This window comes from Rhincodon typus, chromosome 26 (genome assembly GCF_021869965.1).
Source record: "Rhincodon typus isolate 14 chromosome 26, sRhiTyp1.1, whole genome shotgun sequence".
NCBI classification, from domain to species: domain Eukaryota; kingdom Metazoa; phylum Chordata; class Chondrichthyes; order Orectolobiformes; family Rhincodontidae; genus Rhincodon; species Rhincodon typus.
In genome coordinates, this window is record NC_063357.1 from 38853897 (window position 1) to 38879837 (window position 25941).

Here is a 25941-nt window from a genome sequence, read left to right on the forward strand (position 1 = left end):
GGAGCAGAGAGGCTCTATGATGCTGCTTGGCCTGCTGTGTTCATCCAGCCCTGCACCTTGTTGTCTCGGATTCTCCAGCATCTGCAGTTCCTACTATCTCTAAAAGTATACAAGGGTAGTTTCCTAGAAGGGAAATGTGGAGAAGACACAGAAGTGGCTTAATGATCAAACACGCCAAGTTTGAGGAAGCTTGGCACACTACAGTTGCTGAGGATATAGTTGGTAACTGGGCCCAGGCCAGTTTCTGCAACATAATAGACAGTTAAGGAGGAAGTAAACCTGGAGCCGAGTGGTACTGCAAATTCAAGGTCTGTCGGAAAGAAATGAAAGCTATACAAACTATACATTAGTTGCACAGTTTATAATGTTTTGGTAGGATTCGAGAGAAGAGGGGTTAACTCTAAAAAGAAAAGAGGCAAGAAGGATAGTTAGCTTTGTAAAGGGTGGGAGATGGAAGAGACAGAGAAACAGGAAGTGGGCAAGAGTCTAGTGCCCAATCTAGGAGGAATTGGTTAATGGAAATTGAGGCAGTCAAACAAATGTTCTCACTTGCCCGTAAAATGGTTCTAGTTCCACATTGAATCAGAATAACATTCCAACACTACAAAGGTGTGGTTCAGGAGTTGATTTTAACCTTTGCAGATCAAGAACACACAGCAGAAACCTGACGCATGGGATAGCTGGTGGCTCTGCATGCCACACTTGTGCAGCCATTTAAAGTTTTCTGGGCTGTTAAATATTAGATAATTAAATGTACACAAGTCTCTAATGTTGTAATCCTGGTATAAAGATAAATAACAAACATTTTAGCTCTGATGATGGTTTGAAATATCAGTGATCCTGAGGGAGGTCAGTTTCTTCAACTAGCAAGGTTAACAAGTGAATAATTGAGCCATACAGCCCAAGACGATATAAAACAGAACCCATTGTCTGAAGAATGTTAGCTGATCAGAGATGGGAACATCTCACGACCCGTCAGCTCAATATGAAGGGAAACAGTAAAGATTCCTGCTTCATATGCTAAGTGAGGCAGGTAGAGGGATCCCGCAGACAGGAACACAGGAGCCGCAGCTCTTGACATTGTCCCACAGGTATGAGGCACTTGCTCCCTGCGTGAATGAGGAACAGGGCTGCAGGAAGGATGAGTCAACTGACCATGGCACCATGGTCCAGGAGGCCATTCAAGAGGGGGGGACAAAAAGACAGGTTGTAGTTGTAGGGGATTCCATCATCAGGAGGATAGACAGTATCCTTTGTGAGCAGGATAGAGAATCCTGCATGGTGTGTTGCCTGCCCGGTGCCGGGGTGCGAGACATCTCTGACCGGCTTGAGAGGATACTAGAGAGGCAGGGGGAGGATCCAGTTGTTGTGGTCCACGTAGGTACCAACAACATAGGCAGGTCTAGGAAAAAAGATCTGTTTCGGGATTTTGAAAAGCTAGGAGCAAAATTAAAAAACAGGTCTTCAAGGGTCATAATCTCTGGATTACTGCCCGAGCCACGTGCAAATTGGCATAGGGAGGCGAGGATCAGGGAAGTAAACACGTGGCTAAAAGAGTGGTGTGGGAAAGAGGGTTTCCTTTTCATGGGGCACTGGCATCAGTTCTGGGACAGGAGGGATCTGTACCGCTGGGGATGGACTCCACCTGAACAGGGCCGGGTCCAGTGTTCTGGCAAAAAGGGTAAATAGGGTGGTTAATAGGACTTTAAACTAGTAACTAGGGGGGAAGGGAGAAGTGAGCATAGAGGGAGAACAACAATTAATGTAAGGCAAAGCAGCAGGTTAGCATGTGACGAGGAAGCTTCAACTCCATTGAAAATTAGGAAAAAAGTTAAAGGGAAGGAGGACTCAAGAACTGGTCGTAATGGAGGTAATAGGACCCAAAAAGGTGCAAAAACTGGCATAAGGGCACTTTATCTGAATGCTCAGAGCATTCAAAACAAGGTGGATGAGTTGACGGTGCAAATCATGGCAAATGGGTATGATTTAGTGGCCTTTGCAGAGACATGGTTACAGGATGGTCATGACTGGGAGTTAAATATCCAGGGGCATCAAACTGCTCGGAAGGACAGACAGGAAGGGAAGGGAGGTGGTGTTGCTCTGATTTTTAAGGATGATATCAGGGCGGTAGTGAGAGATGATATAGGTTCTCCTGAACAAAATGTTGAATCCATTTGGGTGGAAATTAGGAATAGCAGGGAGAAGAAGTCACTGATAGGTGTGGTCTCTAGGCCACCAAATAATGACATCGTGGTGGGGCAGGCAATAAACATAGAAATAGCTAATGCATGTAAAAATGGTACGGCAATTATCATGGGGGATTTTAATCTACATATCGATTGGTCAAACCAGGTCGGTCATGGCAGCCTTGAGGAGGGGTTCATAGAATGCATCCGCGATAATTTCCTTGAACAATATGTAATGGAACCTATGAGGGAGCAAGCTATCCTAGACCTAGTCCTGTGTAATGAGACAGGAATAATTAATGATCTCACAGTTAGGGATCTTCTCGGAAGAAGCGATCACAGTATGGTCGAATTTAAAATACAGATGGAGCACGAGAAGGTTAAATCCAGTACCTATGTCCTGTGCTTAAACAAAGGAGACTATGAAGGAATGAGGGAGGAGTTAGCTAAGGTAGAATGGGAGCAAAAACTTTATGGTGGGTCAATTGAGGAACAGTGGAGGACTTTCAAAACAATTTTTCACAGTGCTGAGCAGAAATATATTCCAGTGATAAGGAAGAATGGTAGGAAAGGAGAGAGCCAGCCATGGATGTCTAAGGAAATAAAGGAAAGTATCAGATTGAAAAAAAAACACATACTAAAAAGCAAAGAGTAGTGGGAAACTAGTAGACTGGGAAATCTTTAAAGGCCAACAGAAAGCCACAAAAAAAAGTTATTAAGAAAAGTAAGATAGATTATGAGAGTAAACTACTCAGAATATAAAAACAGACAGCAAAAGTTTCTATAAATATGTAAATCGTAAAAGAGTGGCAAAGGTAAAAATTGGTCCTTTAGAGGATGAGAAGGCCAATTTAATAACTGGGAATGAGGAAATAGCCGAGACATTAAACAGTTATTTCGTGTTGGTTTTCACAGTGGAAGACACAAATAACATGCCGAAAACTAACGGCAAGAAGGTTATAGCAGGTGAGGACCTAGAAACTATCATTACCACTAAGGAGGCAGTGCTGGGCAAGCAAATGGGGCTAAAGGTAGACAAATCTCCTGGCCCTGATGAAATGCATCCCAGGGTACTAAAAGAGATGATGGGGGAAATAGCAAATGCACTAGTAATTATTTACCAAAATTCACTGGACTCTGGGGTGGTTCCCGCAGATTGGAAAACAGCCAATGTGACGCCACTGTTTAAAAAAGGAAGTACACAAAAAGCAGGTAACTACAGGCCAGTTAGCTTAACTTCGGTAGTGGGGAAAATGCTTGAATCTATCATTAAGGAAGAAATAGCAAGACATCTGGATATAAATTGTCCCATTGGAAACACCCAGCATGGGTTCATGAAGGGTAGGTCATGTTTAACTAATTTGGTGGAATTCTTTGAGGACATTACTTGCATGGTGGACAATGGGGAACCTGTGGATGTGGTGTATCTGGATTTCCAGAAGGCATTTGACAAGGTGCCACACCAAAGGCTGCTACATAAGATAAAGTTGCACGGTATTACAGATAATGTATTGGCATGGATAGAGGATTGGTTGACCAGTAGAAAGCAAAGAGTAGGGGTAAATGGGTGTTTTTCTGGTTGGCGGTCAGTGGCTAGTGGTGTGCCTCAGGGATCAGTGTTGGGGCTGCAATTGTTTACAATTTACACAGATGATTTGGAGTTGGGGACTAAGTGTGGTGTGTCAAAATTTGCAGATGACACTAAGATGAGTGGTAGAACAAAGTGTGCAGAAGACACTGAAAGTCTGCAGAGGGATATAGATAGTCTAAGTGAGTGGGCAAAGGTCTGGCAGATGGAGTACAATGTTGATAAGTGTGAGGTCATCCATTTTGGTAGGAATAACAGCAAAATGGACTATGTTTTAAATGGTAAAAAATTGTAGCACGCTGCTGTGCAGAGGGACTTGGCTGTCCTTGTGCATGAATCCCTAAAAGTAGGATTGCAGGTGCAGCAGGTAATTAAAAAGGCAAATGGAATTTTGTCTGCCAATGCTAGAGGGATGGAGTTTAAAAACAGGGAGGCTATGCTGCAGCTGTATAGAGTCCTGGTGAGGCCACACCTGGAGTACTGTGTACAGTTTTGGTCTCCTTACTTGAGAAGAGATATACTAGCACTGGAGGGGATACAGAGGAGATTCACTCGATTGATTCCAGAGTTGAGAGGGTTGGATTATGAGGAGAGACTGAGTAGACTGGGCTTATACTCATTAGAATTCAGAAGAAAGAGGGGAGATCTTATAGAAACATATAAGATTATGAAGGGAATAGATAAGGTGGAGGCAGGGAGGTTGTTTCCGCTAGCAGGTGAAACTAGGAATAGAGGGCATCGCCTCAAAATAAAGGGAAGCAGATGTAGGACTGAGGTCAGGAGGAACTTCTTCACCCAAAGGGTTGTGAATCTGTGGAATTCCCTGCCCAGTGAAGCGGTTGAAGCTACCTCACTGAATGTTTTTAAGGCAAGGCTAGATAAATTTTTGAACAGTAAAGGAATTAAGGGTTATGGTGTGTGGGCGGGTAAGTGGAGCTGAGTCTCAAAAAGATTAGCCATGATCTTATTAAATGGCGGGGCAGGCTCGAGGGGTCAGATGGCCTACTCCTGCTCCTAGTTCTTGTTCTTATGTTCTAACAGAGACATCAGTTGGGCAAAAGAGCAGACAACAGACAGAAGCAGGTCAAGTCATCTTGTGATGGAGAAATGTGGATATGATGATCATTTAAAATTTTCAGGTATTTGTTTTATTTGCTTCCCCATCTGATAAAATTGCACAAGTTTAATTTTGCTTCTCATGTTTTTACTACAAGGGTGAACCTAAAGTATTGACGGGCTCAGCAGAACAATAACACTGATAATGATACTTCAACAGGCCTACATACATAATATATCTGACACATTTCCTGTAAGTGCAGTATTCAACCTTCTTCACACTTGATACATCGGTCCAAATGCATCACCATTGTTGCTCATCAGAATCCAGGGAGCAAAGGTGAGGCCTTCTGGTAATTTACAGCTCAGCCACCAACAGAATTGCTATTTTTAAAAGAACTGCCGTTGCTTTTTAGATCTACATTGAAAATAAAGCTTACATATTTTTGTTCAGGAGATTCTGTAATCTTTTATTTCAGAATTATTCCTGTTTGAAGAGGAAGAATTAGTAAACTGACAGAGTCACTGAAACAATGGGGGGGGGGGGGTGGTGTGGATCTCATAAAACTCTATAAAATTCTAACATGACTAGACGGGATAAATGCAGGATGGATTGTCACGGTGACTGGAGAGTCCTGAACTAGGGGTCACAGGATAGGCCATTTTGGACTAAGATGATGATATTTCTTCACCCAGAGAATAATGAGGCTGTGGAATTCTCTGCCACAGACAGTGGTTGAAGCAAATGCACTAAATATTTTTAAGAAGAAGTTAGATATAGTTCTAAGGTCTAAAGGGACCAAAGTTTGTGGGGAGATGATCAGCCATGATCGTATTTAATCATGCTCCTGTGAGCAGGCTCAAAGGACAGAATGGCCTACTCCCACTCCTATTTTATATGCTTCTGTGAAACTCGCGCATGGAAGCTGAATTAGACTGTTCAGTTGAAATTATCACTAGAAATGACACTATGGCCTAGTAAGTACTTCGAGGTTTTATGAGTGAAAAGAATCACTGAGCTATTTTTATAAGCAAGCAGTACAAAAGCATTAAATAAAAGCAGGATTGATGTTCTTTTCTCAAGCTTTATGCCAGGCTTCAATATATTATTACAAGTGAATAATGCGTCATTGAAAATACTGTAACAGATGACTTGCTTTCTCTTTATATTCAAAGAATCACTTATGTGGCTTCAGCTTACACAACAGGAGTTCTGTGCTGACTCCATTTCTTTTAACACTTCTCCCAATTATAGATGACTGAATTATGGTAATCGAGGCTAAAATTGGAAAATCCTGAATTTTAGATCTCAATTTTAGTACAGCCTATTTTACAAAAGCATTTTCTTTTCAAAACACGTTAAGTACTTCTACGATAGTAGAAGATACTTCTACAATTCCTGAAAAAGGATCCAGACCTGAAACGTCAGCCTTCCTGCTCCTCTGATGCTGCTTGGCCTGCTGTGTTCATCCAGCTCTACACCTTGTTATCTCTTAAGTACTTCTACGGTTTATGTTTTCCCAACCTTTCATCTTGGAAGCACTGATTCATGTTAGATTAGGTCTCAGGTACCCTCCAGGACCTGATGCACACCAACAAGTTATTCTACCATATCATCACTTAACGTCCACAGGGACACTACTACTGCATGGACAAGAATAATGAGTAGGGGAGGTGATGGCCTAGTGTTATTATCACTGGACCGTTCATCCAGAGACCCAGGTGATGTTCTGGGGATCTGGGTTCAAATCCCACCATGGCACATGATGGAATTCAATAAAAATCTGTAATTAAGGGTCTAATGATGATCATGTCAATTGTTGGAAAAATTAATCTGTTTCACAAATGTCCATTAGGGAAGGAAGCTGCCATCCTTGCCTGGTCTGGCCTACATGTCACTCACGAGCTACCGCCATTTGGTTGACTCTTAACTGCCCTCTGGCCTGGCCAACGATGCTCTCATCACATGAATGAATAAAAAAAATTAACAGCAACAGTCAATCCTGTTGTTTCTTTTCCTATATTTTCTAATCAACCTGTTCAGAGATGATAGAAGAACACGACCCCTGTGCCACAATTGCCCTGTGGTCATGCTCTTTAGAAGATTAACTAACTCTGCACAGATTGCCATCTTAATCACCACTAGCTCAGCTGATCCCAAAGTGTGGGTGCAATGAGTTGACAGGAGCGTGATTTGAGGCTGTGAACTACGCCTCCACAAAAGCAGCAGTGGCAACTGTGGAGAGGTAGAACACTGGCTGGTTAGCCCTGGAGCCACAGGATCAATAAAATACAAAGGGAAGGACTGGGGGCCTACGGCTCCCTTTCATCTTGGAAAGGGCTGCAAGAACTGACTGCCTTGTGGGCCCAGGGTGTGTGCACATTATCTTGGCTCTGGCAAAAGTAACTTTGTCAGTTAATGCAGGGGTAACCAGCAGGTTGTGAAGTTGGAAAGGCTGTGATTCTGATCCTTTGTTCAAGCTCCTTACCCTGGGCTGGACAGGCTGGTTTGCAAACACCAGCAACTAGATAGAATGGGGCAGCAGCAACACGTCTGATTAGGATCACGTGCCTGTGAATGTGCATGTCTGGGGAAGAGAGGAGGATATGGTGAGCTTGGCTGAAACTTACATGAGTACAGATAACACATCTGCTTCAAAAACAGACTTCCATTATTTATATGATGCATGATATGCTCATCTAGAATGTGCAAATTTTACTGATATATTGAACATTACAGGGCTGTTTTGTTTTTCCTGACATCACGTTAACTTTCCATAGCACCATAGTGATGATACAGTACACAAGGGGGCCACTTGTTCCATTTTGTCCATACTAACTCAAAGACACCCAGATGCTCTTTTTAACCCCATCTTCCTGCATAGGGTCCATAGCCCTGCAGTTTACAGCATTTATGGTGCAGATCCAGGTATTTTTTTGAAAGAGTTTAGGGTCTCTGCCTCCACCACCAACTCAGGCAGCAAATTCCAGACGCCCACCATCCTCTGTATAAAAAAGCCTTTCCTCACATCCCCTCTAATCCTTCTTCCATTTAGTATGAATCTATCACCCCTGGTTTTTGAGCTCTCTGCCAAGTGATACCTCTAATTCTAGCCATCAATTTTGTATACCTCAATCATGCCCCACAACCCCCACACCCCCCACCCAGCCTTCTATGTTCTGAGGAAAACAACTCCAACCTCTCCAATCTCTCCTCATGGCTACAATGTTTAGATCTGGCACTATTCTAATAAATCTTCTCTGCACTTTCCAGAGCAATTGTGTCCTTCCTGTAATGTGGTGACCAGAACTACACACAACACTCTAATGTGACCTCACCAGTGTCTTACACAATTTCATCATTATGTGGAGATGGCAAGAACTGCAGATGCTGGAGTCAGAGTCAATACAGTGTGGAGCTGGAGGAACACAGCAGGCCAGGCAGCATCAGAGAAGCACGAAGGTCGACATTTCAGGTCGGGACCCTTCACGAGTCCTGGTGAAGGGTCCCGCCTGAAATGTTGACCTTCCTGCTCCACTTCATCATTATAAGCCTACTTTTGTACTTTATACCTCTGCCAATGAAGAAGAGCATTCCATATACCCTCTTTAAAATCTTATTGACCTGTACTGCTCTTGCTCGCAAAGGTGTCTCACTTCATCTAGCCCTCTCAGTATATTCCTGTTTATTTCAAATGTTAAAATACAGTAACTTGGAAAATATTTTGGAGAACTTAGCAGGAAATCAACTCAGCAATAACTGGCATTCATAAAATATTCCAAGTTTCTTCACACAAGGTCCATCGACAATTCACAGATTTATGAAATGAATAACAGAATTGTCACAATAAAGGTTACAACAACACAGGGGCCATTCGACACATTGTTTCCATGCTGATTCTCTGCAGGAGCAATTCACTTAGTGTCAATTTCCTGCCTTCGATCCTAGCCCTGTATATTTTTTCCTTTCCAGATAATGATCCCATTTCCTTTCGAATGCCCTGATTCACCTTGCTTTCCCCACACTCTCAGGCAGAACCCAATCAGTCACCATGTGAAAATGCTATCCTCATGTCTATGTCATTTCTTTTGCCAATACCTTAGATTTGTACTCTGTCGTTCTTTATCTTTCCACCAGTGGGAATTATTTCTCCCTTTCTAGTCTGTCAAGACCCGTCTTGACTCCGAAATGTGTCTATCAAGCTTTCTCTTCAAAAAACAACTCACATACCTAAAACAGCTGACAGTAGAGCAGGTGACCAAATCTTGGTCATAAAGGGATTATAAACAACATTTTAAAAGAGAAGGCACGATGTAGAGATTGAGGTTTTGGGAAAGAACTACCAAACAGCTGAAAGCACAGATTGCCAACTGTGTGGCAAATGACAATGATATACAGGAAGGCAGAGTTGGAAGAAGGTTGTAAGCTGAACGAGGTTATGCGTATAGGGAAGGGCGAGGCGATATAGGGCTCTGAACATAAGGATGAGAATTTTAAAATTGAGGTGGTGGCAGACCAGGTGGCAATGTAAGTCAATGAGCAAATGAGTGATAGGCGAACAGGCCTTACTTAGAAATGCAAGGTCTTTTCTAACAAATTAAGAAAACAAATAGCAGCATAAAAACCAGGACTTCTAACTCTTTGTTACTATCCAGCTCTCTGCACCTTTCTAGACTTGCAACCACACATCTCAATACTGGACAGGGGATATTTCAAAAGATACACAAGTTTAAAATAGTGAGGGTTATTGAGGAATCAGTTCCTGTTTGTGAACTGAGATTACCAATCACAAAATAATCTGTTCCTCTGTGATAATTACTAGCAATACGTTACAGTAGATAAATATACCAATCAGATCTCTTCAAACACTTGAGGTAACCTCAGCCAAAGCTGGAACTGAACCTGCACCGACATTGCTCTGCTTCACAAACCAGCCATTCAACTTAATGAGCTAACCAACTCGCCCCTCCCCACACCCACACACTGTAATTCACAATCATAAACCTCTATCCAACAAATAAGGGCAACAAACCTACGCAGAACAGAAGTTAAAACAACAAATGACAGGTTAATACATATTCTCGAGTGATATAAAATTAAAATATAATGCTGATTTCTGAATTTATGGAAATTAACTGACATCGCTAACAAGCCTGGACTTGCAGAGTGACTGAACAAATATATTGCACACTCCACACTTCAAACCACAGCAATGCATAAGGAACATTCAACAGAAAAGGTCATATTGTAACAGCACGGACTCTTCAAAATGTGTGGCTTGCAAATCTGAAACAGAAGGTTTTGCATTTTGAACAGGCTCAAGGTGAGAGATGGTTATAGGTGAATCAATTGAATGGATCACCATGTTAATGAGTGCCAGCATTTTTATGCTGTCTGTACTCTTGTATTTCAGTACCAGCTTGACAGTTGCCAAATGGATCAGTGCACATTTGGCACCACAATTTTTCCAAACAAGATGCATAAAAATTGATTAAACTTGGATTGAAACGGCATGTCATTATTCTGACCAATGGCTATGTGTGTGACAAGTATGACACTCTCAACATTTTCTTGTGAATATTTTCAAGGTGAGGAGGAAGCTTGTAAGAAAGCGGTGAAGTGTTAAAGACCCTGTCATGGACATACTGCTATAGTGAAATGTAGATACAGTCAGAATCAGAGGACTTGAAGAATACAAAGCTGAAGAAAACTTCAGATATTGGCTCTTTCAAAACCATGGAATAACTTTTAGATTCGGATTTTAAATTTGTTCTGTTTGGCGACATGAGACCAATTTATGTCAACAGGTAACACTGAAGATGAGTGCACAGTTCTTAGTCAAGTACAGGATATCAGGCAGCAGGGTTTTGTACAAATTGGATTTTACAGGAAGGTTGAAGTCTAGAAATTAGAAAGAAGAACATTGGTGAAGTTATAGCATGGATATGTGCTTCATCTACAGTGGGCTTAAGGTAAGGACAAAGGCAGATTATATTTGGTGAGGGGTGCACTGGTTTGCAAAAGGCTGCACTGAACAGAACACAGATTTTCTGTTTTATCCACTCAAATTGTCTAAACAGGAATTTTGGCACCAAATGTTGTGATCTTCCAGAGATTCTACTGTTACCAAGATTCAACTTAATTAATTTAAATGTTGAATAGTTATGGTCATGCGATAAAGAAAAATGGTTAAGTAGAAGTGTGAGCATCATCAACACACAGTTGAATGCAGTTCTTTCCTCTATTAGTAACATTACAACAGAGAAGCAATGGTGAAGGAGGATAGTTCTTTGGGAAATTCTCAAGGTAAGTATATGTCAACTTGATAGGGCCAGCTTTCGCTGAATAGCACAAGATGGCCGACAGCTGCCCATCACTGAGTAGCAAAAGATGACCCCTCAACAGTAGCTGACAACATTTTTCCCGTGGTCAACTAAGGCCATAAGATAACAAAATTAACATTTGCACTTAACAACACCTGAATAATCCAACAGTTGTAGCTAGTACATACATTTGAAGAACATTCTGCAGGCCATAGATAAAATAATGGCAATATTCAAGGTCATAACTAACAATATTTGACATTTGATTCAACTCTAAACCATAAATAAAACAATTCTAGACTTCACTATTTGATTGATAATTACAGAACTAAATTAGTTCATAAAAGGATTCAAACCAGACCACAAATGGTTAACGACAGCCACTTTTTTCTCTCTCATTCACTTGCTTAAGATATTGGAATTTTAATGGGAATGTGCTAAACCATATAACTGTGTTGGAACTGATCAAAAGTCAATATTCTTTTATTTTACCTGTAATGAGAAATTTCTAGTTGTCAGTTCCAGCAAAGTTACTCAGACAGAAAACTGTATGAAGAGTTTCAAAACCTTAAAAGTTTAAATATGATTGAGCCACATGCCTGTCCATCTACGAGAGAGCCAATCACACAGCAACAGCTTGGCTCTGCTGACCAATAGTAATCGGGGAGGGGGCATGGGTATTCTAACAAAATGCATAAAGACAGATTTTTAACAATGTAGATTCTGATATTATTGTGATTTTTCTGTTTTTCTGAATATTCGATTTTCTGAATATTATTCTAATGATTTTGTTCTGATTTTCCTGTTCTTTGTTCTATTCTGGTTTTTTTTGTGCCTTCGTGACCTTGCACCTTCTTTTGTACTGTATGCAGTATCAGTACTATACAAATAATGGCACATTTTGAGCCTACTTCCGTAACTCAGACTCTCATTGAAAGATATGAGATCTAACACAATTAAACCCATTGTCAAAGATGCAGTAGCTGCCCTGGAAGATGAGGAACCATGCAAGCACTACCCCATTTAGCTTGGCCTTAAGAGGAGCACAGGTGGAAGAGAATGGTTTAAAACAAACAATTCAAACACTGCAGACATTAGGTAGATCAATGTAACTGAAGAGATGACTCCCATTCTATCATAAGTAACTGAATACTTACGATGTAGCCAAGACTTATATATGATCTCCATGCAACACTGGCACAACTGGCTGAATGGCTTCCCCTGCACTTACATTAGATTCTAAATATATTTATGTACAGGAAATATTCATCTATGGTTTTCCATTACAAGACATCCATCACAGTTTTCAAACTTAAATCCTTTTCCTCAGTCTCACAATGAGGGCAGTCATGTGCTTTCACATTACTTTGGGGTTGGTCAGTCAAGAAACATACACCAACCTGGGCAATGTTCGCCTGAGAGGCCAGACGGATCATGATGTCCAGTTTCTCCAGTTTCACATAGATTGGGTCATTGTACTTCACAAAGAACACCTTTATCTCCTGCTTCAGAATTTCAGGCCTGAAAATTAACAAATGATAGGGATTTGTTACAAAATTTAGCCTTTTTAGCCTGTCCATGTCCACTCCAACAAAGTTGCCTTATTATCCTCATTGATCATTGCATTTTCCTAATTTATATTCATACTGATGTTTTCTATTAACATCAAGAAACTTGAGAAAAATAACCTCTCCTGGGTCTTTGCTATTCTAACTGATTAGTTTGGTTGGTTGTAACTGTGTTCCCAGCCTTTAAAATTAGAATAACCAGCTGCTCATAATTCCCTAAATAAATAATTTGAAATTTGGATGGGATGAATTATCAAGGGTATCTCTGCTACAGGAAGGAGTTGGCAAGGATTTATTTTTTTTATTTGCTCTTGGGATGTGAACTTCACTGGTGGGTAACATTTATTGTCCATCATTCAGACATTCGTCTTATTAGAAAAGGCTGCACATTCTATACTGGTATCTGCTGAAGTTCACAAGAGTAGGTTGTGACTTCATTGGAACCAAAAGGGCAGATGTGGTGATGGTGTTTCCTATTTCGGTTGAATCTAAAACTAGAAGTCACAGATTTAAAAAAAAGAAATCAGGGGTCACCCACTTAAAACAGAGATTATGCTGAATTATTTCTCTCTCAGAGGGTTTAGTGGCTTTGGAACTCTCTTCCCGAAAAGATGTTGGAAGCAGAATCCTTGAAAACTCTATGACAGAGATGATTCGATTCTTGTTAAGCGAGGGAGTGAAAGGTTAATTTGGAGGAAAGTAGGAAGGTGGATTTGAGGAAACAATTAGATCAGTTATGATGTTATTTATTGGTGGGACACGTTCGAGGGGCTGAATGGCCTATTCCTGCTCCCCATGTTCGTTCATTGTTGGAGCTGCATCCTTCCAGGGAAGTGGAGATTGTAGCATTATGCTCCTGAATTGTCTCTTGAAGATAGCAAACAGGTTTTGGGGAATTAAGAGGTGAGTTGGACCCTGCAGAATTTCTAGCCTCTGTCTTACCCCTGTAGTTCCAGTATTTACGTGGCTAATCCAGCTTGAGGCTGGCCAATGGTAACCATCAACATATTAATGGATTACAAAAAACGCTGCTGTCAGCCATGGTTCATCCGAGCCAGAAGGTTGCAAGCAAGTCTCATCCCAGGGACCTGTGCGTGTGGTGTAACAGCTGACAATGTGGTACAGTACTGAAGGAATGCAACACTCTCAGTGATGCTGTCTTTCAGTTAAGGTGTTAAACTGAGACATTGCCTGCCTTCTTGGCTGGAGAGAAAGATCCCTTGGGACGGTTTAGAACAAGCAAATGAATTCTCCCCATTGTTCAATAAATGCAAACTGCAAAAAGAATAAGATGAGAAAAGCTGTACTCAAACTCATCAAATTCTTACTGAGGCTTTGGCATTAACTATCTTTAAAAATGAATATTATTTGTTTATTACTCCCCAAGGGCCTGTGTTATCAGGGTCTGTCAATCATTTACAACAGTGATAAAGGAAAAATGAAATAGAAAAGTTAGTTTTAGAGTATGTTGCTATTTCTGGCACCTGAATGATTCAGACACCATAACTGTTTCTATAAGACAGTCTGTTTGTAATTGCCTGACAGCTCAGTATATTTGGAATATTCAGCTCAGTTCCCACAGTAAGAATGGCAAAAGTGTGTATGGAATAAAAATGACATGGAAAACAAAATTGAGAACTGAGAAGTAGCAGAAATATGCAACAGATCAAAGTGGGAATAACTGTCATGCTTTAGTTGGGACAGTTTTTCAGAGTTGCCACTTTGTGCAGCCCTGTTAAAGGTCCACATATCGTCTTTTAGTAAACGGCAATGCTTTTCAAAACTATACTTTGCAGTGTACATTTTAAATGGTTGAGCAATGCACCATCTAGATAGTGTGTGAAGGGTATGGAACGAGAAGTGTTTCTGAAGCCTCTTGATTTTCTGCCAAATCTTGAAAGCAGCAAGGAAAGAGCAGCACCAATCTGGTGTGCAGCTACCACCAGCTAATAGATCAGTGTGCCTACACTTTGTGCAGCTAAGCATAATGGCCAGATAGGATATGATAGTATTCTTCATCAAAAACGAGAGAGATGTAGTTGATTCTAAGACTAAGGTCCTGATTCTTAATAAGGGAAACTACAGTGATATGAGGTGTGAGCTGACTATGATGAATTGAGAAATGTTACTGAAAGGAATGACAGTGGACAGGCGAACATTTAAAGAGTGAATGAGTGACTTGCAAAAATTGTTTATTCCTGTCTGGCATACAAGAAAATGAAGAAAACAGTGGCCAAACCATGGCTTATGAGAGATATTATGTTCAAATAAAAGGCATACAAATTAGGAAGAAAAAACAATAGACCTGAGGATTTGGAACAGTTTAGAAGTCAGCAAAGGTGTACCAAGGGATTGGTTAAGGGGAAAATAAAGTATGAGAGTAAGCTTCGGGGAACACAAGAACTGACTGTAAAAGTTTACGTAGCTATGTAAAAAGAAAAAAAATGAAAACAAATATAGGTCCCCTACAGTCAGAAACACAGTGAATTTATAATGGGGAACAAAAAAAAACTGACAGACTAAATTCATACATTGCTTCTGTCTTCACAAAGGGGGAAACACATAACATACCAGAAATGATAGGGAACACAGGATTTAGTGAGAGGGAGAAACTGAAGTAATTCTGCATTAGTAATAAATGACGTGGGAGAAATTAGTGGGATTGAAGGCTGATAAATATCCCAGGCCTGATAATCTACATCAAAGATTACAAAAGGAAGTGGCCCCAGAAATAATGCATCTATTGGTGGTCATCTTCTAAGATTCTTTACACTCTGGAACAGTCCCTACAGATTGGACAATAAATAATGTAACCCTGCTATTTAAAAAGGGAGGTGAAAGAAAACAGGGAATCATCGACCAGTGAGTCTGACATCGATAGTAGTGAAGAGTCTACAGTCCATTGATCAAGAATTTTATAACAGAGCACTCAGAAAACAGCGATAGAATCAGACACAGTTAGTGTGGATTTACAAATGGGAAATTATACTTAACAAATCTACTGGAATTCTTTGAGGATATAACAAGTAGAGTTGATTGGAGGCGGCATTGGACGTGGTTCATTTGGACTTTCAGAAGGTTTTCGACAAAGTTCCACATAAAAGAGATTAATGTGTAAAATTAGTGCATGGGATTGGGGGCAGTGTGAGACAGATCGAAAATTGGTTAGCAGCCAGGAAACAAACAGTAAGAACCAATAGGTCTTTTTCTGAATGGCAGGCAATGACGAGTGTGGTTCTGCAGGGATCAGTATTAGGACCCCAGCTATTCACAATGTATGTTCATGATTTAGAGGAGGGAACTAAATGTCATATCTTCAAATTTGTATACGACACAAAGCTAGGTGGAACAGTGAGCTGTGAGGAGGATGCAAAATGTTGTTTTGTGATTTGGACAACTTGAATGAGTGGGCAAATGCATGGCAGATGCAACATAATGTGGATAAATATGAGGCTATCCAATTTGGTAGCAAAAATAGGAAAGCATGTTATTATTTGCTTGGCTGTAAATTGACAGAGGGGAATGTTCAGAGACACCTGGGTGTCTTCATGTATCAGTCACTGAAAGTGAGCATGCAGGTGCAGCAGGCAGTGAAGGAGACAAATTGTGTGTCGGAGCTCATAGCGATAGGATCTGAGTACAGGAACAAGGATGTCTTGCTGCAATTATACAGGACATTGGTAAAGTTAGATGTAGGATTGATGTTCCTGATTGTGGGGGAGTTCAGATGCAAGGGTCACAGTCTAAGGATAAAGGATAGGCCACTTGGGACTGAGATGAAGACAAATTTCCTCACCCAGAGAGTGGTGAGCCTATGAAATTGACTATCACAGGAAGTGTTGAAGCCAAAACACAGAATGTTTTCAAGAAGGAAGTGGTAGTTATAACTGCTGTGTCTTAAGGGATCGAGGGATATGGGAGGACAGCAGCATCGGAATATTGAGCTTAATGATCAGCCCTGATAATATTGAATGGGAAAGCAGGCTCAAGAGGTTGAATGGCCTCCTCCTGTTCTTAGTTTCTATGACTCATATTCTCAAGCATCCACCCCCTCCACACCACTACCAGTAACTGCATTATCTACAACATTCTGCACTGCAGAAATTCGCCAAAGATCCTAAGAGAAGACCCTTTAACCAATGACCACTTCCATCTTGAAGGACAAGGGCAGCAGATAGATGGCAATGCCACAAAGACTCAAGTTTTTCCAAGCCACTCATCATTCCAATTTGGAAATAAATCACTGTTTCTTCACTGTCACCGAGTTAAAATCCTACAATTTGCTTCCTAACACCATTTTAGGTCAACCTACCACACGTGGACTGCAGCAGTTCAGGAGGCAGTTCACCACAACCCTCTCAAGGGCAACTAGGGACAGGCAATAAATGCCGTCAGCCAGTGACACCCACATCCCATGAGTAAATTTTAAAAACAAATGAAAGTATACATAGCGTTGTATAAGCACGAACTTTAGACCAGTCCAGGCCCACTGATAACTCCACATTGTGGAGCTGTTACCTTTTACAGCCTAAAAATCTCAAAATATTAAGCTGTTAATAAATGATTTCCCACATGCTAATTGCTATCTGGTCAGGAACACTGCAGGGCTTGTTTTGGATGGTAAAAGGAACTGATATTGTTAGAGGATGGCAAAAAGAAGGCAGAGGAGTGATGGCGATTTGTGAAACGAAGGGTTGGAATGATTAATGGTAACTACAACAAGGTCCACTGCCGTGCCTGGAAACCCAAAAGTATGGAAAAAGGGATGATTTCACCTTTTCGCAGTACTGGAAAGCAAGTGGAATCTGTTGGGATCAGAAAGCACAGAGATAGGTAGGCAGCAATCTAGAAATCAAACAACTGCCCACATACATATACCAGCTTTAGACTCACCTTTTCTGTACAATAAGGTTGATATTTCTCAAAGCTACATATTGGACCTCTGGCTCCCCAGACAGAAGGGTGACAAGAGGAGGAGCCAGCTTCTTCAGAATGGTGTTGTAATATTCAGAATCCTTAGGAAGAAGCTCAATAAATTTCATCAACACTTTGACAGCTGAAAGCACAACTGCAGAGTTTGCATGAGAAAGTCGTGGAGTCACACGCTCACAGATACTAGGAAAAGAAAACAAAAAGAACTTTTGAAAACATTCAGAAAATTTTACTTCAGGTAACTGCAACTTTAAGCTAATACTTGGTAACTAATTTGAACTGGCTTGGGAGTCAATTTGGAGCTAACCTAACCAAGAAGAAACAGACTACTAGCAAAGTTGAGGTGTGTAATCAGCAGAACCATAGTTTTTCAGGCTGTGTCAGCTCTGAATTGGCTCACAGACTAAGTTGAAGTTCCAACCTTCTCCTTTCCATTTAAATCGACAGTCTGTCAGGCAGAAAAGCAACTCCTCTCAGCCATCAATGTCAATGGAAGAGTCTACAGGGAAGGAAAGCCAATTTGATGGTCTGCATTCTGCAAACATTTGGTTAGGTATTTCCTGCCATGGCCTTGCTTTCAAGGGAAACTGATGAAGTTTCAGCATTATGAACAACTTTCAAGGAGAGATCTTAATCATTATAGACAGAACGTATGCTCCATTATTACATTGCACAATTCAGCATTAAAGCCCAACAGAAATCTGAAAGGTTCATTTCAAATCACGATTCAAGACAAACTAAAAAAAAAAAATTATTAAACAAACCTGCACTTTACCACTCAAGAACAAATCACTTGAGTCTGGCACAAGCATTTAAACCATTCACACTTAACATCAAATGGAAGACTGAGTGAAAAACTTATACGACACTGTAAAAGCTAGAGGACAAAACATATTTGATCCCTGGAGAAATCAACCACTTAAATCAATACAGGAAACGTCAAGGCCAATTTATGATGAGCACTCAGTACTATACTGAGCCGGAATAACCATCTCTGTATTACAACAAGTCTAATGCTAAAAGTAATGATGCAGACATGGGGTTACATCGACAGTGACGCAGAGACGTGTAAATGAGGTACTGAGTTAAAAATACCTGACTACCTCCTCCACTACCAATCCTATAAGACCATTCACCTTGCCAAATAAAATGATGCCAAGTAAAGTGTCGCCAGAGGGCAGGGCAGAGTGAGAATATATAATCAAAAGTCACGAATTTCATAATTTTGATTTGATTTGATTTGATTCCCCCTCCTCCCCAACATGTGCCCATCCTTTTGCTACAGGCCAATAATGAAGGCTATTAGAGGTTATTACTGGACTTTCACAAGCCAGCATGTAAGGTAGGAGCTCACCCCTGTGCCTCCCGCTCATCCTTGGGGTTGTAGTTTGACAGGCAGTCAAGTATGAAGATCTGACCCCACTCGGTGCACTCATTAAGAGCGGTGATGAGTTTGTTGATGTTCTGAGGATTGAGGTCAAGCAGGTTGCTGTTGGGATGGGATTCACTAATCTCAGACAGCGCTGCCACAGCATTTGCAACAACCTATTGGAAGAGATTGCAAAGAGAAATATTTTCACCATGAGAATAAATTTAGAATGTAAATAAAAAACAGTGGTCTTTAAGCTCAATTACCTGATTGTCTAATAATGATCAGTAACAGTGTAAAATAGGAAGTGACCAGCTTCTTCACATTTCTTGACCAACATTAGATACTGTTTTAATGGTGTAGTTTTTAAAATCAATAATCATTTCCATCTACAATATAGCAGATTCCATTGTAACAAACATTACTGTCTAATCCTCAAGACATGCAACATTTAAGGAAGCAATAATTTCAAAATGAAAAGGCATGAGCCATGGCTCAGTAGTATTCACCTCAAAGACGTCTGCAGGTTTAATTTTCACATCAGAGACCTGAGCACAGTCTCCGATCATATTTCCAGGGTAGTACTGGGAAAGTGCTGCACTATCAAACATGCCATCTTTTAGATGAGATGCTAAACTGAAGCCCTCCGGTGGTCATAAAAGGTTGCAGAACACATTTAAATCAAATAAGCAGGAATGTTGTCCCATGCTTCTTTCAAGTACTTATCCTCCAATCAGCATCAATAAAACAGATTACAGAGTCTTCCATCTCAATTATATTTGTGGAATCTTGCAGTGCACAAATTGGAATTCCCTTGCTTTACAGCTGAGACCACTCTTCAAAAGCAGTTCATTGACCGTAAAGTATGGAGTACATGAAAGATGCTAGATAAATGTAACATCTTCCTTTTATTTAAAAATATTTATTGCAAACTTGCTTTCTAACAGGTATATACATATATGTGGAGGTTTCGTACCCCAATGTCTTTGTTCTGTTTCCCTCACCTGCCCAATTCCATTGCCTTCATGGAGCCTATGCTGAGTCTTTTACAGGCTCCTCTCCTGTGGGCAGTTGCTTCTCACATGGGTTGACGGAATGGCTCTTGATCCCCTCCAACTCACCCCGTGGAATCCTGTCCCTCCAAAAGAAAGAAAATAACCTGCTCTCCACAACCCACGCAGAGAAAGATCACAATGAGATGCACATTTCTCTCTTGGGCCATTCACACATCCCACATACAGACATAGAGATGTACAGCACAGAAACAGTCCCTTCAGTCCAACTTGTCCCAGCTAACCAGATATCCTAAATTAATCTAGTCCCATCTTCCAGCATTTGGCCCATATACCTCTAATCCCTTCCTATTCATACATCCATTCAGATGCTTTTTAAAATGTTGTAATTGTACCAGCCTCCACCAATTCCTCTGGCAGCTAATTCCATACATGCACCAATTTCTGCATGAAAAGGTTGCCCCTTAGGTCCCTTTTAAATCTTCCCCCTGTCATCTTAAACCTACATCCTCGCGTTTTGTCCTCCCCTACCTTGGAAAAAGACATAAATGCTTCGTGAGAAAGTATATTTCTTTCTCACATATAGATCACTTAGTCCCAGTCCATTCAGTCAGCTGAATCCATGGAGAATCAGAGACAAAATGTACCTTTACCACATGATGGCAAAGTGCAATAAGAGAAACTGCCCTCACCTGCATTCATTCAACAACTTTAAAGGATACTATTTAGGACTGAGATGAAGAGAGGAAAGATTTCTTCACCCAGAGTGTGGTGAGCCTGTGGAATTCTCTGCCATAGAAAGCCGTTAAGACCAAAGCATGAATGTTTCCAAGAAAAACTTAAATACAGTTGTTAGGATTAAAGGGATCAAAAAGAAGGAGATGAAATAGAGCATAAAATTGGATAATCAGTCATGATCATATTGATGGCAGAGCAGGGTCGAAGGGCCAAATGGCCTATTCTTATTTTCTAAGTTTCTAACAGCACCAGCCAACACCCAAGATATCAAAGTCACTTGATTCAATGTACATGTTTTTTGGTTTTATTTGCACCCACAAAATTGCAACTTACCACGAAAGCAAAGTCTACATTTCAATTAGAACTGAAACCAGCAGCGTCTCAGCACTGGGCTCAGCTGTTCTACAATGTCACTCCCATGAGAAGGAAATATACCTTTCTTCAGCAGTTATCACCTCACAACACCACAATGCGAATTATAGCTAATACAATACTCTAAAAATTCTGTCACAAATGTAATGTAGGAAATGTGGCAGCCAATTCAGAGTGCTTTTTGAGGGACTCAGCTTTATGATAATAACTAAATATTCTGTATTCTCGCAACGTTGACTGGGGATAAACATTGGCTAGACTACCTTCAAATAGTGCCCATGGTGGTGCAATCCATTTTCAGAAACAATTCATTGTAGGATTCAGTTTCTTAGAAGATAAAACTGAATTCTGTCTACCTCGTTTTCTCTCAATAATGAGTACTGAATGTACCAGACAACTCAGACTCATTAGGATCATTAGCAAACAGGCCAATAAACATTGCCAGTCTATCTCCTGTCATTTCAAACAGCAATACAATTGCAATCTTGGATGGCAAATGTACAAGCACAGTTAATTTCTGTTTAGTTAGCGATCTACTTTTTCAACTTCAGTACTACCAGCTTACAAACACACAACAGTTTAATTATAAGGGAATAAAATCCCTTTCTAATAACATTTAACATACACCATTTCTGAAACAGATACCTGTGCAGAATGCGACTATACTTGGCTAAAATATGCACAGTAGTATTGATGTAGAAGGCAAAAGCAGCTGAAATAATACTGGAAGGAATATAGCACATAAAATCACAGATTAAAGCAGGCATTTTTAAAAGATCTATTCAGCAAAGCAAAAACATCAAGGAACAAATATTTAATAGAAATATGCAGCTCTCTACACTCAACATCCTTGCAGTTGTTCACAGCCATCACTGCAGACATGTCATCAGCCAGTGAAACAAAGCATACCATCACCACCTTCTGGCAGCAAATTGCTATGGTAATCATTTGTTCGTAAATTTCAGATACACTTCAAACCCTATACTGCGAAAGTACTTTCCTCATGTGTTTTTCATTTCACTTTTTAAAAATTCATTCTTGCTGGCATTTCTCACGCATCCCTAATTACCTGGAAAAGGCGGTGATGAGCCACGTCCTTAATCAATGCAGTTAACGTAGTGTAGGCACAGCCATGCTTTTTGGAAGGGAGCTCATTTTGATCCAGTGACAGTGAATGAGCAGCAATATTGTTCAAAGACAGGACAGCGAGAGGCTTGCTGTGCAAGTGATGATGTTCCTGTGCATTAAATGCCCTCCATCCTTCTTATGTGGTAGATGGGTGCTGATCAAGCACGCTGCTTTGTACTGTATGGTATCGAGCTTCTTTAGTGCATTGGAACTGTGTTCATCCAAACAAGCCCTGTCTTGTACTTTGTAGATAGTGGCAGACTCCAAGGCATCAGGAAAGGAGTTACTCACCATAGAATTCCCAGCCTCTAACCTGTTCTTACAGCTATTTAGCACGAAAGGGGATGCATCTCTCTCATGGTCTCGATTGTACCATTCCCTTTGTCCACCTGACCAAATGGTTTCCCTACCATCGTGGAAGTAGTCTACCTCAACACAAGCAGATGGGACAATCCTTAACTAATCGAGTCAGATATCTTCCATGCTGTCTATCATCATCAGTTTCAAGAAAATGATACTTATGGGGCAAAGTGTTGTGTCTCAACCTGTAATCAGACTCATCAATACATTACTGGAAGCAGTCAACTAATGCTGCTACCCTCGATCGAAGACAAGTTTGTCTCCGAGCTCAGCACACGCATTGGAAAGGCAGGGGCTCCTGTGGCTGAATAAACAAAATGGACTGGGAGAAAAACAAACTAATCTGTAGCACCAAGATGTCTACCGACAATGTGTGCGTCTTCAGCACAGCGTCATGTGGCAGCAAAGCCTGGACAACCTATGCCAACCAAGAAAAAAAGGCTCATTAACCTCCAACTCCCATCCTATACAAAGACAAAGTCACCCATGAAGCAGCCTGGGACAAACATGCCATGTATATTAGTGCTGTTCCAATTGTTGGAATCCTAACTGGCACAAAAAATGATGGTTGTGGTCATTGGAGGTCAGTCAACTCAACTCCAACACTACAGGAGTTCCTCAGGGTAGCGTTCTCAGCCCAACTACATTCAGTTGCTTCGTTAATGACATTTCCTCCACCTTAAGGTTAGAAGTTGAGATGGTCGCTAACGACTGTAAAAGATTTGGCACCATTTACGATTCCTAAGATACTCACGCAGTCCACCTCCAAATGCAGCAAGCCCTGGGCAGTATCCAGGTTTTTGATCTGACAAGTGGTAAGCAACTCTCAAGCCAGCTCCAGAAGGGAGAATCTAACCATCACCCTTGAATTGGACAGGCCATACAAATACTGTTGACAGATCAATAACTAGGAATCCTGCAGCAAGTAACTGACCTCCGAGCTCCCCAATGCTTATCCACCATTTACATGGCAGAAGTCAGGAGGATGAAGGAATACACTCTACTTGCTTTAAGTACAGCTCCAGCAGCTGTCAAGATGTTTGACACCATCCAGGACAAAACAGCCCACATGATTGGCACCACATCCACATACATTCATTCCTTTCACTACCTATACATAGCAGCAGAAGCTGCATATTATCTACAAGATGCAGCACAGAATTTCACCAAAGGCTCCTCAGACAGAACATTCCAAACCCATGGCCACTATCATTGAGAAGAACGACAGCAGCAGCTACATGGGGACACCACCACTTGCAAACGCCTTCCCAACAATCACAAAGCACTCAGCAATCCTGACTTGGAAATATGTCGCTGTTCCTTCATTGCTGCTGGGTCAAAATCCTAGGACTCTGGGGCTGGGTGGGGTGGGGCATCCGTGTGGAAATGTTCCGCAAAGTGGTCAACCAGCTAACATTTGGTCTTGCCACATCGTGAGCAGCAAATACAGTAGACTACATTGAAAGAATCACAAGTAAAATGTTGTTTCACCTAGAAGATGGGTTTGGGGTCTTGAACAGTGGGGGAGGGAAAAGTTAAAAAGGCAAGTGTCACAACTTCTGCGATTGCCATGGGGAGTGAGAAAGTATCGGCAGTGATGGAGCAGTGGACCAGGGTGTCACAGAGAGAATGATCCCTGCTGAATGCTGGTAGTGCAGGGGAGGGGAAGATGTGATTGGTGGCAGTATTCTGCCAGAGGTGGCAGAAATGGCAAGCAAGAATAATGGGGTGGAAACTAAGAACAAGGAAACCCTATCAGTGGTCACGGGAACTCCTGCACACATGTCCTGGAGCCAAGGTGACTGATCTCCACCATTCACAACCATCTTCCTTTTTGCCAGGTATGACTCCAACCAGAAGAGAGCTTTCCTGATTCCCACTGGGCCCAGTTTTGCTAAGACTCCATGAAGCCACATTCAATCAAATGCAGCCTTGATGTCAACAGCAGCCATTCTCACCTCAGCTGTGGAGTTCATCTGTTTTGTGCATGTTTGAACCATAGCTCCAACAACACAAATTAGTACCTGTGTTATGCAAATACGATGCCCACTCCTGGACATCTGTTGCATGTCATTAATAGAGAAATATGACAGAAACTAATGAGTGCCAAACAAAAATGAAAAGTCATCATCTAAGAGGTTGGAAAGCTTCAGTATTGAAGTTCACTAGAACTCTATTCCAAAAAGCACAATTGGACCCTTATTCAGCAAAAATCTTTCTTAAATGACAAACACAAAGCTCCAACACAAGTAGTTCCGGATATGAATGGGTACAAGAAGTCACATATAAATCAACAGGAGAACCGCACACAACAGTGAAGCTTCAAATGCATACATTGTGCTCAATAAAGTTCCCAGGTCCTGCTCAAAGTTCTTCAGCTTCAGTGTGTTAGTATTAGCGAAAGGAGCATTCTGCACTGTTATTATGTCACCTTAGATTATCGTCATAGGATCCATACAGTGTGGGAGCTGGCCATTTGGCCCATTGAGTCCACACTGACTCTCTGAAGAGCATCCCACGCAGATCCACATCCTTACCCTATCCTGAAATCCTGGACTTCCAGTGGCTAACCCATCTAGCCTGCACATCCCTGGACACTATGGACAATTTAGCCTTAACTCTGCACCATTCATGAAAAGGCTGTTGTTCCTCTTCTCAAAATACATTTCGTTTTCAGGAAGGTCCCATTTCCATTCCATCTCATCCTATTTGCATCAGGTCTAGGATGCAGACTGAAAGTAAAATAATCAACCTCAAGTCATAAAGTCTTAATCTCAATCTCAAGCGACACTACAATCAACTTAGTGCAGTCAGGGTATAAACTACTTTCTGCCAATGCTTTCTGTGAATCCTTTTGGCTGCTCTGTTGAGTTGCCCCAATGAGGAGTAATGACCAAGTGTGTTAATCAGGTTCAACAAGGATGGAGGATCAAGGGAAACACTGGACTAAGGTGAGGAAATGAATGACAGAAGTGCATGACAGATAAAAGACAGTCACGAAGACATGATAAAAATAGGTAAGGTTAAGTAACATAATATAAACACAAGAATAGGAGAGGAAACATCGTCAGCTGAGTTCCTGCTACAAACTGACTGGTTGACAAAATGAGCTAATATTAGTTGGAATGTATGAAGGTTTAGAATTGCTTCCACCTCAAGTACAGTGATTAAACACAACTCTGAATCTTTTCCATTAGACCACAGAAGTCCAACAATTAGGCAGGAGAACCTTCTTTAAGGTGAAGTAAATCTTACTTCAAGATTGTCATGAAATGAAATTGCATTTCTTAAGCAGGCTGAGTATTAA

At 41.1% G+C, this 25941-nt stretch overlaps 1 protein-coding gene across 2 annotated transcripts in view; it reads right to left on the reverse strand.

Annotated features, from left to right (window-relative positions):
- ap2b1 (adaptor related protein complex 2 subunit beta 1) overlaps nucleotides 1-25941 on the reverse strand; it is a 166515-nt gene that overhangs the window by 114196 nt on the left and 26378 nt on the right. For both annotated transcript variants that reach the window (XM_048612549.1, XM_048612548.1), the window contains exons 5-7: nucleotides 19009-19199; nucleotides 17616-17837; nucleotides 12555-12675 (exon numbers count right to left, since the gene is read on the reverse strand). In XM_048612549.1, the coding sequence (XP_048468506.1) occupies nucleotides 12555-12675; nucleotides 17616-17837; nucleotides 19009-19199 (534 nt within the window). The remainder of the gene's footprint in view (nucleotides 1-12554; nucleotides 12676-17615; nucleotides 17838-19008; nucleotides 19200-25941) is intronic.